General features: G+C 32.5%; 1 protein-coding gene across 3 annotated transcripts in view; it reads right to left on the bottom strand.

The window, feature by feature from the left end:
• Nucleotides 1-6,036: 6,036 nt before the first annotated feature.
• The window catches only part of LOC116341810 (calcium/calmodulin-dependent protein kinase type 1), a 25,744-nt gene continuing 13,182 nt past the window's right edge, over nucleotides 6,037-18,598 (bottom strand). For 2 of the 3 annotated variants that reach the window (XM_031769109.1, XM_031769115.1), the window contains exons 4-9: nucleotides 13,690-13,740; nucleotides 12,555-12,629; nucleotides 12,315-12,453; nucleotides 11,770-12,161; nucleotides 11,539-11,626; nucleotides 6,037-11,295 (exon numbers count right to left, since the gene is read on the bottom strand). In XM_031769109.1, coding sequence (XP_031624969.1) covers nucleotides 11,041-11,295; nucleotides 11,539-11,626; nucleotides 11,770-12,161; nucleotides 12,315-12,453; nucleotides 12,555-12,629; nucleotides 13,690-13,740 — 1,000 coding nt within the window. In that variant the 3' untranslated portion in view covers nucleotides 6,037-11,040. The remainder of the gene's footprint in view (nucleotides 11,296-11,538; nucleotides 11,627-11,769; nucleotides 12,162-12,314; nucleotides 12,454-12,554; nucleotides 12,630-13,689; nucleotides 13,741-18,598) is intronic. The other variant, XM_031769123.1, reaches the window with a different exon arrangement.

The following is an 18,598-nucleotide window of genomic DNA, read 5'->3' on the forward strand; positions in this document are numbered from 1 at the left end:
TTATATTTTTTCAACTCTTATCATTGTGTTGTTTGATGAGCAACTTTGACATTTGTACTTTGTACATTTTGACAATTGATTCAACTACTTTGACAGTTGTAATATTTTTTATATAGAATTTTACACAAGAAATAGTTTTATTAAGAAATTCTCTAAACTATTGAATATTTTTTTTTAAATGAACTTAACAATGAATTATTTAAGTTATAAACATAAGTTTTATTTGAAGAACATTGTATTTTTTCTTATATGTTCAATAATTTTTAATTGTATAATGAAAACTTCGTTCACAAAAAGATTCTTTGGAATTGACGATTTTGAAATACGACGATCGACGAAATTCCCGTTGGATTCAACGAAAGTAGCATTTGAAATGGAAGCGGGAAAATCGGCTAACTTTATGAAGTACTGGATGCATGTGGTAACCATGAATGTTTTTATATCATTGATGAACAAATACTATTGATGTTTAACAACATAGCGTCGAAAATGGTTTTATTGGACCTTTTATTTAACCACAAAATTTACAATGATGTGTTACACCTTATAAAAATGGACATTGAAAAACAAGAAAGAAAAAAACCAAGGAGTATCCGCTCAATTGAACTGTCTTGCGTTTGCTGCATGCACCTAACAGAGGTTCAACACCACAATATTACTCTCCAAACTAAAGAAATCCTAAATATAAAAAGAAATCGGTGAACCACAATAGAATAAGAGACCATTTATTCAACATTTCATTAGAAAACTAGTATCCCGAAGCGAGCGAAGTCAGCAAAAATGAAAACAAAAATAACAAAATATATCTGTATACAGAAATTTACAACATATTTTCGGAAATAAAAATTATTATTGTTTTTTTAACAATTCAAACTGTATACGTTATACCAAAATCTCATTTTTTTTTTAAAACAAAAATCAATACATGGGTCATAACTCGATATAGTTTTTCGGCAACAACATTCGAAATAATTGAAAAGTTCAAAGTCATATTTTTATTTACCGCATGTTTAAAAAATGACTTAGTTCAAACGAGCACTAGAAAACACCAGTCCGTACTTTCCATTGTCCAATGAAGCCAAACATTTGTCGATAATGTTACGAGTTGGATTGCTAAAACGACTGTACCCATGAACCTAATCACAAAGAAAAAAAATTTACATGTCATTTTTCACAGAGAAAATAAATGATTTCAAAGAACTATATCTTTGATCGTTCGGCTTGTGTGGTTGGTTCTCGCTTGTATATAGTGCTCATAATCAATGTCGGAACAACTGATTGATCTGACCATTGTTCTGGATCTTGACCGATATGAATTGATTTGGTTGCGATCTGGATTCTATGTTGTATTATGTTTTAAGAATAACACCGCTTTTTTTAATTTTAATTTCTCAAAGTTTACTCTTTGAATTAACTAACTCTAGAATGAACTCAATGCTTATTATATCTCAATAAAGCTTGTTCTCAACACTCAAATTGGGTGATCAATCCGAAATGAAGAGCTATGACTTTTTGACTGATTTGAAAAAGACTGGCTTTATTCACTTGTTTTCAGAGTATTTATTCGGTAGAGGAATTTAAAACATATTTTACACCGATTGCATGATCGTATCGAGCTCGTGTCTCTATTGTCACTTGCCGTCAATGGTTGGCGCACAATCCTTCTCAATATTAAGTCGAATTTCCCAAATTTCCGGGTTAAAGCAATACATAAAACAATGCAATTTTAAGATAGACAGTGACCGCATCAGCTATGAAATAATAATGGAAAGCAAATCGACTAATCAGTTATACGTACACGTTCAAAGCCAAATGACTGCCACTTAAAATAACTACTAAAAACCACGCGAAGAGAAAGACCGAAATCGAGTGTACCAAATCAACTTATTTGTTTTTTTTTTATGGTATTCAATTTAATTTTAGTGATTCTATTTATCCAGTTACTTCCATTTTTTATGTTTCATTCTGCTAAAAAAATGTATTTTCAAGTTTTGTCGAACGTTTTTATTGTAAATAAAGTTATATAAAAAACGAACCGTTGAAATATTTGATCAAAGCTGAAGTGCTAGAGTATCTATTTCATGCAATCAAAGTTAATCAATCTACAGGTTAAATTAAAATTCACGAATCAAATGAAAAGACAAGTATGATTTTCTCCAACTTCACTCCATGTCAGCGCCTTACGATATCTGGCTGAAAATATCTCAATTTAATGTCTGATTACAAAACGCAATTAAATCTTCAACAACATCAATTTAATAAATTGGTCGACGATTAGGATTGTCATTCGCTATCGCTTGATTTGCTTATCCAATGGAAATGTCCATATTTGTCTAGAAATTTGTTAAAGCTGAGAAGATCGAGGACGTTCATTTTGTGTACTTGTCATCGCTAAATCGCCCATTTTGTACTTTTTGTCATGATACCAATATGATAACACAGACAACAATTGCAGCGGCAGCAACCATGAATGGTATCATATATAACAAATTAGGATCTGGCAGGTATATCGATGAATCAAGACAATGATTTTCTTTCGTTTTATTTCCAATACCGGCACGAAGCATAACTACACCAAAACGACGCGACAAATTGGCCTTGAAACCACATGGCAATGTACCACATCTTGTGTCGTTCTATTGGGTGTATCAATTAATTTTTACCGCTGACTGTTAGATGTCGCCACTTAAACTTGTATGAAGTTTGACAGGTGAAACGATGTGTATTTTGACATTTGATATTTGCCTATCTAATTCAGAGCAGAAAGGTTTATATTTCCACACAGTATCATTATTTTTTCATTAATTCAAAATGGATCGCGATAAAATGTTTTTCCGAAGTGCTCTCCTTTTCTTATTTGATATGAAGAAAACTGCGGCTGAAGCGCAACGAATGCTTTCGGATACTTATGGTAAACAAGCTCCAATAGATTCAAGCTGCAGAAAATGGTTTCAACGATTCAAAAGTGGTGATTTTGATTTGAAAGACAAAAAACGGCCAGGTCAGCCAAAAAAGTTTGGAGATACGGATTTGGAAGCATTACTCGATGAAAATCCATGTCAAACGCAAAAACAACTTGCATTGGAATTAAATGTCTCTCAATCAACCATTTGTGAACGTTTACATGCAATGGGAAAGATTCGAAAGCTAGGAAAATGGGTTCCACATCAACTGAACGAAAATCAACTCAAAGCACGAATCGAAGCATGCAAAAAAAATCTTTCCGGGCACAAAAAACATAGTTTTTTGTATCGAATTGTTACTGGCGATGAAAAGTGGATCTATTACAACAACCCCAAACGTAAAGCAGCGTATGTTGAGTCAGGCCAACCAGGACCTTCACAGCCAAAACGAGACATTCATTGCCAGAAGGTTATGCTGTGTATTTGGTGGGATCAGAAAGGTGTCGTGTATTATGAGCTGCTAAAACCAGGTGAAACGGTTAAAGCTGAACGCTACCAAATGCAATTAATCAAAATGGAGCATGCATTGAAGATTAAACGGCCTCTGATAGCGAGCAAACAAAATAATGTTATATTTCACGATTACAATGCCAAGCCACATGTTGCACACATCGTTAAACAGAAGATAGAAGACTTCGGTTGGGATCGGCTTGATCAACCGGCGTACTCTCCAGACCTTGCTCCTTCTGATTACCACTTGTTCCGATCGATGCAAATGGGCTTGTCCGAGATATCGTTTCGAAATGCTGAAGAAGTGCGAAAATGGATCGATGACTGGATAGCTTCAAAAGATGAGGAATTCTTTCGACGCGGAATCGACAAGCTACCAAGAAGATGGACGGAAGTCATAGCTAACAATGGGCAATACATCGGTTAAAAAATATTGTACGCTTTCTTTAAAATAAACTTACATTTTCACCCAAAAAACGGTAAAAATTAATTGATACACCCAATATTTGAATTATTTTCAACGCGGAATCCAATTTCATGACGATCAACCAGTGTTTCATATATCGCTATCAGTATCCGTAAGATAACTGAGAGGGATATATTCAGGCAGATATGATACTGTCTAAATTAGACATTGGAGATGGTAAGCGTGTCTAAAGGTGCATTTTCCAAGGCGACGATTGAAATCGTCCACGATTTTTTTTTCAAATCGGGCGTCAAAAAAAGTACAAATAATAAATCGTTCACGATTTTGGCGTAAAAAAACCATTGATCTCAATCGTTAACGATTTCGGCCAACGATTTGAAATCGTACACGATTGTAATCGCCGCCTTGGAAAATGGACCTTAATGCAATTTTGACACAATTTTGACACTCATATCTGGCTGAATATATCCCTCTCAGTTATCTTACGGATACTGATAGCGATATATGAAACACTGCGATCAACTCGATTTGATGTTAGCAGAGCATATACTGAGCAATTGAGCATAGATATATATCCGGGATATTTTGTGAGTATCCGATATTTATCGCAGCCAGACATTATAATGGAGTGAAAACAATAGAAGTGATTGTTATATGTCTAAGTATAAAACCATTTACATTACTACAATCACTATAACAATAACTTCTATTGTTTTTACTCTATTTCAAAGTCTGGCTCCAATGAATATCGGATACTGACAAAATATCCAGGATATATATCTATGCTTAGTATATGCTCTGGATGTTAGTAATCCTTCCATGTTCAACATGGTGGCTATCGCTGAAAGGAGATGACGTCCTATACTCCAATCATCCAATCTGAAAAAACGATAAACAAAATTTGATTGGATTTGAACCTAATTTGATTTAAAAATGAAGAAAATTGAACTTACGGTCCCTTTAGAATAACAAAAGCGAATTGTGTTTCAACAGTGTAGCACATTTTCTCCTTATCATCCTTTAGAAAAACAAACAAAAGTACAACTAAGTTGAACAAGCTTTTATATCGATAAGATATACTTACCATTAAAAATTGGGAAAATGCCGATTTTCCTAAGATTTGATGTGATCGCTCCCCCTTCTTCACTAATTCCTAATAGTAATGTTTCCTGAGTAGTTGATGAATTTGATTTTTGTCTTAGAATCACAGGAGCTATAATAAATGATTGAATATCATTTAAATATAAAGATTTTTTTGGTGTGTAATTAGATCTCTATTTTAGATTACATGTATTAGCTGATATTATAATATTTGAAATAAGTGTTTTCTCATCAACACCAAAATCAGCTATTGATCATGAGTTCATGTTGATATGCAATGCATCGGAAAGTCGTTAGAAATGCTTGCGTATATACAATTCAATGACCTCATCACAAAAAGTATCAAATACGAAGTTTGAGCTTGACTGTTTTCCTGGTTGTAAAGGTGCATTTTCCTAAGCAACGATTGTAATCGTTGACGATTTCAATCGTTGGTCTATATCAGGAACGATTGTAGTCAATGATAATTTCTATATACAGTCGTGAACGATTGACTCAATTCTCAAAATGTTATTTTCTTTCAAAATTGTGTAAATTTTCAGACGTAATGATGTTACCTTAATTCAGTGCTTATATAAATTGCCAAAAACCTTACCACCTCCCATTAGGATAACTTCTAAGAAGTTACTTCTTTTACATGGAAACTGGGACATGTATTGATCTGCATTATTGGCGTCGTTACCGTTCGTAATTCCGTGCAACTGATTTTATTGAAATTAAAAGGTTTACAAGAGAACTAATTTGGTAGACTGTCGACGCATCGGACATAAAGTCACTGGTTTTTACCATTAAATTATCAATAGTTCGCACTGATACATGATCAATACATTCAAACGAAGCATGAATATCACATAAAAACACATCTAGTACTTGAAAAGTATATATTTTAATTAATGTTTTTTCCGCTTGAAAATTAAATAATCCTTGTCGTAAATAAGCTTAAAGATTTCATCTATTCAACCTAATCGTATACACAGAAAATTGATAAATTAAGATGATTCATACAAAATAAAATCAAAAATCGTTTAGCTGAAAAACACTACCCCTCGTTCACTGAGCTAATAATTGGAACTTTGAATTGCAAACAAGCGTGAATAAGATACATTTGTTTTTATTTAAAAAAATCTTCTTTTTGATAACACTGGGATAAATTTTGGATAGACATAATATTTTTTTTAAATTAATATCTTTGTTTCTCTGTTAAATTTACTTGCTTCACTTATCAGTTATTATTCATTTATTTATTTTATTTTATTTTTTTTTGTTTTAAATATGGCCGACATAATCGTTGAATTTATTCTTTTATTTATCTTCTCACCTATCTCAATATATATTTATAGATATAATCATTTCCATTTTATTTAAACTTTTTCGCGCATTTTAAATAACAATACGCAAAACCATTTGGCAATGTAAATATCTCTATTTAATTCATTTTCTTTGTTGTTTTGGTAACCTTAATCCATTTTCTATCAAACAATATGGGTTTCATTTTGGTTGAAATGGCATTTTGTTTCTCGACATTATTTGTTTTGCAGAGTTTTTTTGAATTAAGAAGAAAATTGTTTGATACCATATGTAAATAGGAATATTATTCCATTTCTCGTTTAAAGACAATACGAATTCAGTAACGCGTATCAGAACGTATTCAGTAATGATTTACGGAATATCAGCCGTTGAGTTCACTGTCGTGCATCTAATGCTCTAATGCATGTGTTTGCTCACAGTCAAAGAAAGTTCGCGCAAAAGAGAATGACACATTTACATATGGCTGCTTGATGTTTTTTGACCATATCGCAGTGAATTCTACTGCTGATATTCGCCGAAGCAGCGAAGATGTGCCGAGTGTACACGAAGCGTGAATTCTTCTAGTAAAAGTCGTATTGGCTTTAAACGAGTGCCGAATACATAGTTAATACAGAATGTATTTTATGTATTTTCGGAGAAATATGAATAATAAAGGGGAGTAAATCGTATTGTACATTGTTATTGAAATTGAAAGGAAACAAAAAACGGAGAAAGAAATGAAAAGTCGTGACAATGTGTTTAAGTAAATAACATAAGTACACGTTTATCGTGATGTTTTTTTTTAATCCTTGTTTTTAAAATGTGATTTTTTTTCTAATTAATATTTGTTTACATTTCTTCGGTTCATTTAATTCATTTAAAATGATGAACCGTACATTTACACAATCTTCTATTCTTTTAAAATCTCTTGCCATAAGCTTAAATAATCTCCACCCAAAATTCACATACACTCAAATAATGAAATCGTACAAAAACAATGAAGACTAATAGAGAGCATGTTATTTTTTCTTTGATGTAACATAAAATGTGACTCGGATTTTTGGTTTTTGCATTTCATTTTCACCGTGTGAAACAAATAGTTTACATATTTATCAACAAAAAGAAAACCACTGCCTCGTGGAAACAACACAAATTCAATGAAATGCGTTTGCTATGTTAAAAATGCATCCGTTGTTGTTCTTTTTTCCCTAAAAAAATAAAAGCTATGATTATTTTTATAGTTCCCTCTTAAATTAAATCTTTTCATATTCTCAATTTAGTTTTTGTAATATAATTTATCTAAATGTTCTTTTATTTTATACATATATGCTTCTAACGTTTCACAATTTGTCTCTCATAGTTCAATTTTGAATAGAATGGAAATTATGCATATTTATTTTGTGTATTTTATGTTAAAAGTCAGCAGTTTATTCCGTCTACATTCTGAATGCAATAGAATTTAAAAAAAAAATGTCCACTATGCTTTGTACTGAGCACATTTAGCAACATTTTTTTTGTAATATCATTCTTCATTAACTCTAATAATTTAACTGGATGTGTGATTTGTCTATTGCCATTTTAGTTGAGAGAAAATAAAATAAAAATGAAATATCTTTTATAATAAGTTTCAGTTTTAGAATAGATTTTTCTTATTAAATAGCATATTAATATAGCCGGAACCGATTCTCCAAAACAACAACAACAAAAATATCCAAAACCAGCAAATAATGGTTCACAAAAAAGTGTAAAGAGCAAAAGAGCTAATTTATTAATCGGCACGCATTTTGTTCGAACATATCCGTATGAAGAATTTTGTGTTCTTTTGTGTATTTTCCATTTTATTATTCTGAATGTAAGTGTGTATTCGAATAAGCAATATGCATTATGAACCACGGTATCACCGTTTTTCGTTCTTTTCTCAAAGCTAAGTATCGTGTCGGATTTATATTGCACAAATGAGGTATTTTCGTCAAGCACAGCAAGTATTGCGTGCCGGGACCGCGTGTCCTATGAAGTAAGAAACGAACGAAAGAGAAAAAAAAAAACTAACCATGCACATAAAAAGAGCCATATTGTACTTCTTTTAGGCGAAAACTCTTTATGAGACATTTTTCGTTGTGCCCCCCCTTCCACCGTTTCGAACTGTTGTTATATAAGAACGATAAAAAGCGAATAGAAAATGATTTACCTTGAAGGAAAAGATGGATTAATGTAAATTAATACCACACAATGGCTTTGAATTCTTACGATTCATTTTGAAGATGTAGAAAAATGTTTTTTTTCAATTGTGAAACTGAATAGCGGTTGGATGATGAAAATATTTTTTTTTTAAGAGCTGATCAAAGAAAAATTACATCAATTTCAATCATGCCGTCAAAATCTGTTATGGTTAGGTCTTCTGTTCTTTTATTCGATTGCAACTAATCAACAATGGCATTTCATTTTTTTTGTTATTTATTATTATTAGAGTACATAAAAAAGAAATTATTAAGACGCTGTGTAGAAACAAACACTGAATGCAAGAAAAGGAGAAATTAAAACAAAACATTAAGTTGAACACTTTCACTTTTTTTATGTTTATATATACACACTTATGTTTATCATCATTTTATTGCTGTCTTGACCAATTTCATATAAATTTTTTTCGTCGTCTCTTGCAATAAATGCTATCGTCATGTTTCATTATCGAACATTTTGAATAGTTTTTGAAAAAAGTGTAGAAAAGCGAAGAGGTAGCATAGATTTGAATAAGTTTTAATTCATGGAAAAATAAAATGTTTAAAGCGATTTTCATGTAAATTCATGCATTTCATTTTTCCTCAAAGTTGAATTTTCAACCCTTCAACTCGACTGTCTGTTGGGCTTTTTTGACATAACGACAGGTAATCAAGGTGATAGATCCAAAATAAGACGAGGATTTGCTTTGTGCTAAAATATGCAACAATAAAATGTAATTTTCTTTTCTCCTTGGAGTTTTAGTTTTTGTGTGTGTGTAAGGATACAGAGTTAATAAAGATATGAATATCGGTGTAAGACTAACGCTCATTAGATTTGTTCGTTGACTGTGCGATATTCATGAATTTTGCCTGAAACACAATACCGTTCCATATATTCGTTATGCTTCCGCTTCTGGTGTTTATGTTGCAAATGTTCTTTGCGTTCTCATTTTTTTTTTTTCGTGTCTGCTGTAAGGTTGACATTTTGTTTGATTAGTATTTTTGCAGATGGAAAAATGAACATAATAAAAAACGGAAGTTAAATGAATTTATGTGTAATTTGAGAAGTACACGTGGCGTGAAAAACAAAAAAAAAAGTAACAAAAAATATATAGCGAGCAAATTAACGCACATACAGAACATTCAAAATCACGGGAAATAAAATTATAGATTGATGTGATTAAGAAATGTATGATGTATTAGAGCAAATATATTGGCAAAAAATGTTCGTCGACGACTTCGTTTATTTTATATTTCATTTGACCAGTGCTTGAGCACTATCGTTATTGGTCGCGAATCGAATTTTTGTAAATGAATGCATTGCATGTTAGCTGAATTTTTAGTGAGCATGCTTCCCGTTCTCCCGTCGAGAAACACAACTTAATCTGATCACAAAACAAAAAAACAGGAGAGAATATGGAATAGAAAAACATGTCAGCAGAAGAAAAAAAAAACCGGACACGCAAAGCATGTTCGTGCAATAATTTCACAAATGCCCTGTCTCTCCTACGAAATTCTGTAAAGCCGTTCGTTCGTTTGGAAGTAAGAAAAAACGGTGGTTGAAAATGTGAGCACAAGCGACGCAAACAATATTATAATTATGTGTGTCGCAATTTTTTTTTTAATTTGACATAGGAAATGCGAATTCTTTCATTTGTTATTATTGTATTAGTAGAAAGGAGGAGGTAGATCGAAGGAAAAAAGTGGCATTTTCATCTAATCACACTGTATTTGTTGCTTTTTATATTATGTTCTCTAATATGTGAAATGTAGGTGTATTGGGGTGTGTATACGTTAATTATTAATTAAAAATTTCTTGTTCATTCCCTAATTATGATAGCTGGTAAATATTAAGTTCAACGTTCAGCCGTTGTGAAACCCAACGATGCTATTTTTAACTATGGCCATTTTTTTGTTTGTTAATTTTAATTCGCTATTGTGATTATCGGAGGTGGCAAGAGGTTTTTATTTGTTACATTTTTTTTTTGTTGCTCGATTATACTCTATTCTTTTTTTTAATGATTATTATTTGTTACTATTCACGATAATTTAGTGTTGGACATTTCACCCTCTATTTCCATTGCATAAATAATATGGTTGTTGTTATTTTTCTTCATTAAGTTGCTTGCAGTACACGACACTTTTTTATAGATATATATATATACTTTATTGTTTTTTTTATTATTTTTTTTTTGTGTAAATTTTTTTTTCTTCATAACATGCGATTATATGTGAAAAGAGAGAATAGCAACAATTTCACAAAAATTGAGCTAGAAAAGAATAATATGTGTGTTTTGTTGATTTCATTGATGTTGACACGTTAGCTGGTGTTGTTTTTAAAGAATTGAGAGTAAGAATTAAGTAAAAATTGGCCACTTTATAGTAAAGATGGATTATTATTATTCAATTGTTTTTTTTTTTTGTATAGATGTGTGTGCCGGTGTATTTAAATGTGTTTTGTTCGAACGAATTAGTTTATCGATTAATGATGGATGCTTTAAATATGCCATAGATAGAGAGAGAAATGTATAGTGCAAACGTTTTTTTTTTAGCAACCATATAGTTAATTATTGTATTAATATAAGTAATCGAGTTTTCATTTTTTCGACGCAGAATTCGATGGCGGAAGATTCGATCCCGAAGTGCTGCTGTCACTGGAACATTGTAACGATGACGACGATGTTGTCATTTGTGTGGTTGATAATTGTGATTGACTAAGAGCTGGATCACGAGCTGCTGATGCAGAGGTACCAGCACCACCGGCACCACCACCACCTCCGCTGTTGTTGCTGCTGCTATTTAAAGCCATTCGTTGCATTTGACGTATAACCGTTGCGGCGTGATATGCTTGCTGAAATAACACAAAAACCACATCATCACACCGAACGGATTAGCTAACGTTTCTATATTTTTTCTTTCACACGCACTCATGCACACATACACAGAGGGAATGTCACAAAATCTGTGTTTTCTTCTGTTTTACACAATGTTTATCATTCTCATGCAATTTAATGGGGTTGCCACTTTGGGGCTAAGCATTCACTTTAAAATTTATGTATATAAACAATGTTGCAACAATGTCAATAGAGCTTACCTTCCATCGTGACTTTGCAAAAGTTTTCTTAAGCTGTTCAGAAACGGTACCATGAATGTTCTTGTCACTGGCTTCATTGCCTGATATCCTATACACCACAATATACAAAACACATGAATAAAATGTATTACACAAATTGTGTGTGTGTTTTTTTTTCTTCTCGTATTTATATTAAATTGCAGTACGATATAAAATGTTGAAGGTGACAAGTACACAAATGAACACACTTACCATGGATGAGCTAAAGCTTGTTTACATGTATAACGTTTATCTACATTAACACACATTAAATTTTGAATAAAATCCTTGGCCGAATCGCTGATTTCATCCCAGTACGGTGAATCGAATTCAAATTCACCTTTCAAAATTTGTGCAAATAAATTTGCATCATTTTCATCATAGAATGGCGGATAACCACACAGTAAAATGTACGATATAACACCTATGCTCCAGACATCGACCGCTTTACCGTACGGTTTTTGTGCCAATACTTCGGGCGCAACATAACCGGGTGTACCACAGGCCGTGGCCATTATGCCAGAATCTTCCATTTTTGATAAACCAAAATCACTTATCATTATCTTACTGTCCTCATCCGCACTGTAGTACAGCAAATTTTCCGGCTAAATGGTACCCCCGTGATAACCGAGCACCGACAAAAAATAAAATAGAAAAACACACAAACACCGGAAATTAATATTGGCTGTATAAAAATCAAACGATAGTATTTCTGTGATTGAACGTCAATTCATTTATTCGTTTCGTGTTTTGTTTACCTTTAAGTCTCGATGCACAACGCCTTGTTCATGCATGTAATCCACAGCCTCAAGAACTTGCCGAATCAAACCGGATGCATCCTTTTCCGTGTACGAGCCCTTTTCAACGATACGATCGAACAGTTCGCCGCCGGTAACTCTAACAAATGAAAAAAATAAACACACACACACACGCATCATGTATAAAAGAACAATAACGATTGAAGAGTTTATTTTATCAATTATGTTTGTTATACTTACAATTCCATAACTAAGTAGACCTTGTTTTTATCTTCATAGGTCTCCAGTAATTGAACTATATTCGGATGAGTTAATCTAGATAAGATAAAAATGGGGAAAAGGCAAGAAAAAAAAACAAGAATTCAATTGTCAATATTTATCGATAATTAAAATGTCTCTAAACGAATGAATGCTTCATTCGAAATTTTTAAAATAGAAATTGTTTGTTTGTTTGAATTTCGAGTAGAAAACAAAATATATCTATATAAAGAGATAAGCTTTATCTCTGTTGCTTTTTTCTCTCTTTTGAATAGCGCTACAGCATCGAATTTTATAATACAATTTCCGTAATCCAAGTGATTCAATGAATGCTGAAAATTGTTTATAAATATCGTATGGTGTAAGCTTGATGGCAGAAAAGAAAAAAAGCCTGAGTGAAAATGAGACATTCACTCTATGTCTCCGTCGAGAATTGATTTGATATTCTAAGTGTTTTTTGTGTGTAAATGTGTTTTGTATGTGAATATGTATGTTCTCAAATTGAATTTCATTGTACGTCCGATTATCTTTCGAAATACAGAGACAGCACAATTTTGAAATTTGTCGCTCCCTGGGACAGAGAAAGAGGGAGTGAAAAAGTGAAAAAGAAAGCAAGAGAAAAACAAAGTGTTTAGCTGATTTGTTTTTGTTTTTGTTTTTTTCAAGCAAACGAAATCAAAATAATAAACCACACAGCCTATTTCTATATATATACAGCCTGAATTTCTCTGTTTGATCAAGATATCGCCCCCGTCTCGTACAACGAAATGTGAAGAAAATATACATCGCATTTTGCTCATTTAAATGAGTATTTTTTGAATGAAGATTTGTTTCCTTCTGCCTAATTGTGTTGTTGTTTTTTTTTTTTTGGTTTTTCATCTAACATTTTCAGTTTGTGAATTCTAACATGCCTATTGATTATTTGTTTCTGTGTAAGTGTGTCCCTTAAAAATGTTTCTTAAGGATAATGTTGTAATGTAAAGAATATATATATGTGTGTGTATATCTCAATGAGTGTATTTATCCAATTTTTGTAAAACAAAAGTTTGTGTTTTTGTTTGGCAGTTTGGGTGTTTTTTTGTTTTTTTTTTTTGGGGGGGTTCATGTCATCACTCACCGCGGACCGTCTACATTTCCGTCGCCACCATCATTCTGATTAGCACTGAACCTGAGAAAAGAAAGAATAGAGAGTATGGCCAACAGAAAAATAAAGAAAAAAAACTAAAAATATTAACTAAAATAGTACAATCAAACGCAATCCAAGATGAAAAACAAATCTCAATGGGGATGGGTGGGAAATTTGAGAATGAAAAATATTTGAGTGATACAGGAAATGTGAATTCTCTGCAGCAGTTTTGCAACCGCAACCTGTTGGTAGCATGTGTCAAAAATGATCTGGTTAAAAGTTAAAGACTGTGAATGGGATGAAATACACATAGATAGTTCCACTCGAAAATATCGGGTGATTTGAACTTATCTGTGGGGTAGTAAAAAAAAACATTCGAAAAGCGCAATGGGATGATAGACAGAATGATATAAAAACTAAAAAAATAAGGAAAAAAAAACAGAGACTGATAGAGAGGTAGAAAAGTGATTGAGTGACAGATAGTGAGTGAAGTAGAGTGTGAGGTAATTTTTTTTTTGGTTTTGGGATTTCGGTGCACAAACAGGTATTATACATTCAATGAGAGGTTAGAGGTAAGCGCATACGACACAGATATCTTTTACATTCTATTAGATAAGACAAACGATGGTGTATTTTTGTTTCTCTTGATTATACGTGCGTGGTATTTATGACTATGTTATTTTTTCAAACAATCCTCAACTCTGCTCCTCGAGAGCATATGTAAAGGGACATCCTCGGAATACTACAAATGTAATTATATGTATGCCAACGATATAGATATGTGCTCAAGCCTCATTACACATAAAAGATGCCAAATACAAAAATTAACACAAACCATTTGTACCATACTCACACACACATAAATGTCGAAATGTGAATATGCCAGGAATGTTTGTGCTTTTCCAACTCGAAAATTGGAAAAGCTCTGCTTGAATCACAAACTTTGTTTCGAAAAACTCATGCGGTTCTTTTGTGCAAAAAATCCCTCACCGAACTCCGTTCAAATTTGGCTCAAAACCAAATCAACACCAAAAAATAACTAATTACATAAAAATAAAAATCATCATTCATGCGCTTTTTTTTGCTTACAAAATGGATTGCTCAATTTTATAAACATAATATTGAACTATTTTTAGAGGCCACAACAACAATAATGGGTGAAAGAAAAAAACGTCGAGTTGCGTAATTAGTTTTCCTTAATTTAATACCATGAAGCCAATTGAATGGCCTCTCCCCCAAAAAAAAAGATGAATGGAAATAAACGTGTGAAAGTTCTACTATTTTTACAGTATGATTGAAAAATGTGGGAGTAAATGCCATGGCTGAATAAACAAATCACTGGAACCGAGAGAATGACGATAAGAGAATTTGAAAAAAAAAGAGAAAACGACCGGAAAAATGGAAACATTTTTTTTTGTTACGGATGATGATGTTAAATGGTTGCATATGCTCGACGGGTGTGCTTTAAATATTTGAAGAAAATGAATGTCGAATGAAGTGACGAAAGAAAAAAGAACAACACGAAAAGTTATTATTATTAAATGAAATGAATGGAAATATACAGTGATGAACATCAATCAAATTGTAATCATATACATAAAGTGTTCATTAGCCCGATTGTTATTTCATTTAAGGAACTGTCTTGCACGCTCGCAGTTTTCTTCACATCCCATGCTGTTGGTTTCATTTTCCTCCGTTTTTACTACCATGCTCGTGTTGGGTACATCGATACGATATATGTTCGTAGTCTTGTAATACATACACTTGTTTCGAATGAAACAAAACCAAAACAGTTAAAGGGAAAAAGAGATTTGGGTAATATGCCTCCCATTCACTTTCTACTGGATATTACCTTCATTGCCGTTTTGCTTGGCATGATAACGTAACTAAAAAAAAACAAACATTTTCACCATTTTTTGCGAGCTCAACTCCGGCTTAAACAGCAACATTTATACTCAATTATTCATAAGCTTAAATACCTTTTTACATTCTACGTAAATAAAATATCATTCAATGTGCTAACATGTTTTTGGTGGTGATATTGAATGCACGACCGACCAATAAATAAATGTATATAAATCAAGCGAAATAAATCATAAGAACGAAGAAAGAAAAAAATGTAGAAAAAAAACGTGTTGTGTAGCAAGATTTTTTTTTTGGGTTGAATGATGGATAAGACGAGCGATATCTTCATCTAAATGAAGTGTTTGTTCTATGGAAAAACGTGCAAACGATTATCAAAAAACAGACACAAAAGACTGTGACTAAGAAAGCGGCACACTGTACGAGATGTATTGTATTCGACTCATCACCACCGGTAAATACTATGCAAACATGAGCAGTGCGTCTCCGGGGTGAGTTTCGTTTTCAATTCATTCATTATCGGGTAGTATCGTTTGATGAATAAGAGAAAAAAACATGCATTTCGATTTGAGGAAAATCTTGAACCGCACACACACCCACACACACAATACTCCAAATTTAATCATCGCTTTAGACCAAAAGGACACAAATTCTGTTCTTCTATCCATCGAGTTTCGATTTCAATGATGATAGCACACGCACTTGTTGTATATATGTTAGAGAGCGTGTATAAAAGCTTTTGATTATGAAGAGATTCATCGCGACCAGAGTGCTGCTCTTTCTTTCGAACACCATATTCATTTGGAAATTAGTTGATTATATCCGGAGCTAATTTAGTTATAGACAAAGAAAAACCGCAAAAGCAAAACGACCAAAATACAAATCATTCGATGATTGGTGCAAGGAACAACGTTTGAGATAGCTGCGTAGCAATTAGTTCAATTTCTTAAGTAGAATTGGTGAATGGCCCTGAAGTAGGTAAGAAATAATAATACGAAATTAAAAAAAAAGTTGTTCATTAAATGCTACCGTCCCGATAATAATGGACCCGTTGACAAAGACGATCGGTTTACAAATTTTCTTTTCGCCTTTTGCTTCCATTCGTTATCACCTCAGAAAGAGAAATTAAAGCGAAATCTCAACCGATATTTCATAATTAACAGCATAACAACATTCTGATAAAGTGGGATAATTACGGAATAGATAAAAAAAACGAGACAAAATCAATGAAAAAAGAGAATTCCAATTTATGTTGCAGGTTAATTAATTTGACACGGAAACCCAACATTGATTGTGTATGTGAACATGACGATGCAGAAAAATTGTCCAAAATACCACATCGCACCAACAACAAAAACTAACTGATTCATTTGCAAATAAACACAGTCATACTATATCTATCAAATGTACATTGGCTAAATGTCATTGTTAATAAATGAGAATGAGTATGTGTGTGTGAAATGAGACGAGGCAAACGCAAATTATCACGCATTGTTCGAGCCCGAAAAAAACATCCATTCAATTAGTGCCAAATATTTATATCCGTTTTGATTAACATTTAACAGTGTTGAAATGAAAAGAATGAGCAGCCAAAGGAAATAGCAAAAAATAAATAAATGGCACATCCCGTTAAATCCAACAATGTAAAAACGGATATGATGAAAATGACAAATGAAAAAAAATTGAATGTGAAAGTGATTATGAATTTGTTATATTGGCGCACGTATTGAAGCAGATAGTAAAAATGTATTTTTAAATGGTTTTGATTAGGTATTCAATCAACACGTGGAGGATTTTGTTTGTGTATGTGTGTGTGTGTTTGGATGGGTCGGTGGCGGACGGTTAATAACAATCTATTAAAATTTATGTTTAACTAGTAATATTCAATGTGTTTGCTTTAATTGTAAAAAAAACATAAATTTATATTAATTAATCATTTCGATTTGGTTATTTGTTATTATCACCTCTGTGTGTTGTTTTGTTTATTGTTAAAAATCATTTGAACTGTGTGCGGTGTGTGTACAAGTGTTCATTTTAATTGCCCAATTTAAACTAAAAACGTTTGAAAGAGAATTTTAAATTAATTGAAAAATTGAAATGAAATAATGCCTATAATCATTTCGTTTAACAACAGGCAATAAAATGCCTCAAAATTCAATTATGAATAAACTGTTAATTGCCTATCTGTTAAAATGTTATTTAACATGCCGACCGCTGTAACGAATAATACTGCGATCGTGTGGGCGCGAGCGCACATAACACCACCGTATATTTTTCCATGTTTTCTATTGCATGATTTCGCATTAAAATGGGCTCATTTACAATGTTCAAATTTGGTTCACGAATTCGTGATATCACATCCGAAAATTGCTTGTTTGGATGTTCTGTTTATTTTCTTTTTATTTTTCTCTACCTCTCGTTCTCGTGTTCTCGACACATTCACAGCATTCCCATAGATACGATCTAAAGCCGAATGTAAGTCATGTAACACCTCTCTAAAACGTAATTTATTCGGTGTTTTCTGTGCATTTAATGTTATCGTTTGTCTATTCATCGCATTGCGAATGTTTTATGTATTGTATATTGCAACTGCGCGCTCTTTTTTTCTTCTCTCTTCTTCAAACGTTGGAACGATATCAAAGTATAGAATCGAAAATATCGATTGGTGTAGACACAACTCGACATCGGTGAATTCAAGCAGATGTTGTTGCTTTTGATTTCTTTCTGTTCATATTTAATTATATAGAATTTATGATTAATTTTAGCAGATAAATAAGTCATTTTCATTTTCGAGACAAATATAGTGTTTCGTTTAAAGCTTTCAATTTGCAATGCCAGATACCAGGAGATGTAGCATACAAATGCCAAAAACCAATAATTTATTTAACCCATAGCAGAAATATGGAGCCCACGATAACTGTATGGTATCGAACAACCATTCAAAACTAATTAAATTTTAACGTTATCAAACTAATTGAAACGATTCTCTTTCTCTCTCTCTCTCTCTCTCTCTCTCTCTCTCTCTCTCTCTCTCTCT

This window comes from Contarinia nasturtii, unplaced genomic scaffold (genome assembly GCF_009176525.2).
Source record: "Contarinia nasturtii isolate CC-2019 unplaced genomic scaffold, AAFC_CNas_1.1 Cnas_scaffold_129, whole genome shotgun sequence".
Lineage (NCBI taxonomy): Eukaryota > Metazoa > Arthropoda > Insecta > Diptera > Cecidomyiidae > Contarinia > Contarinia nasturtii.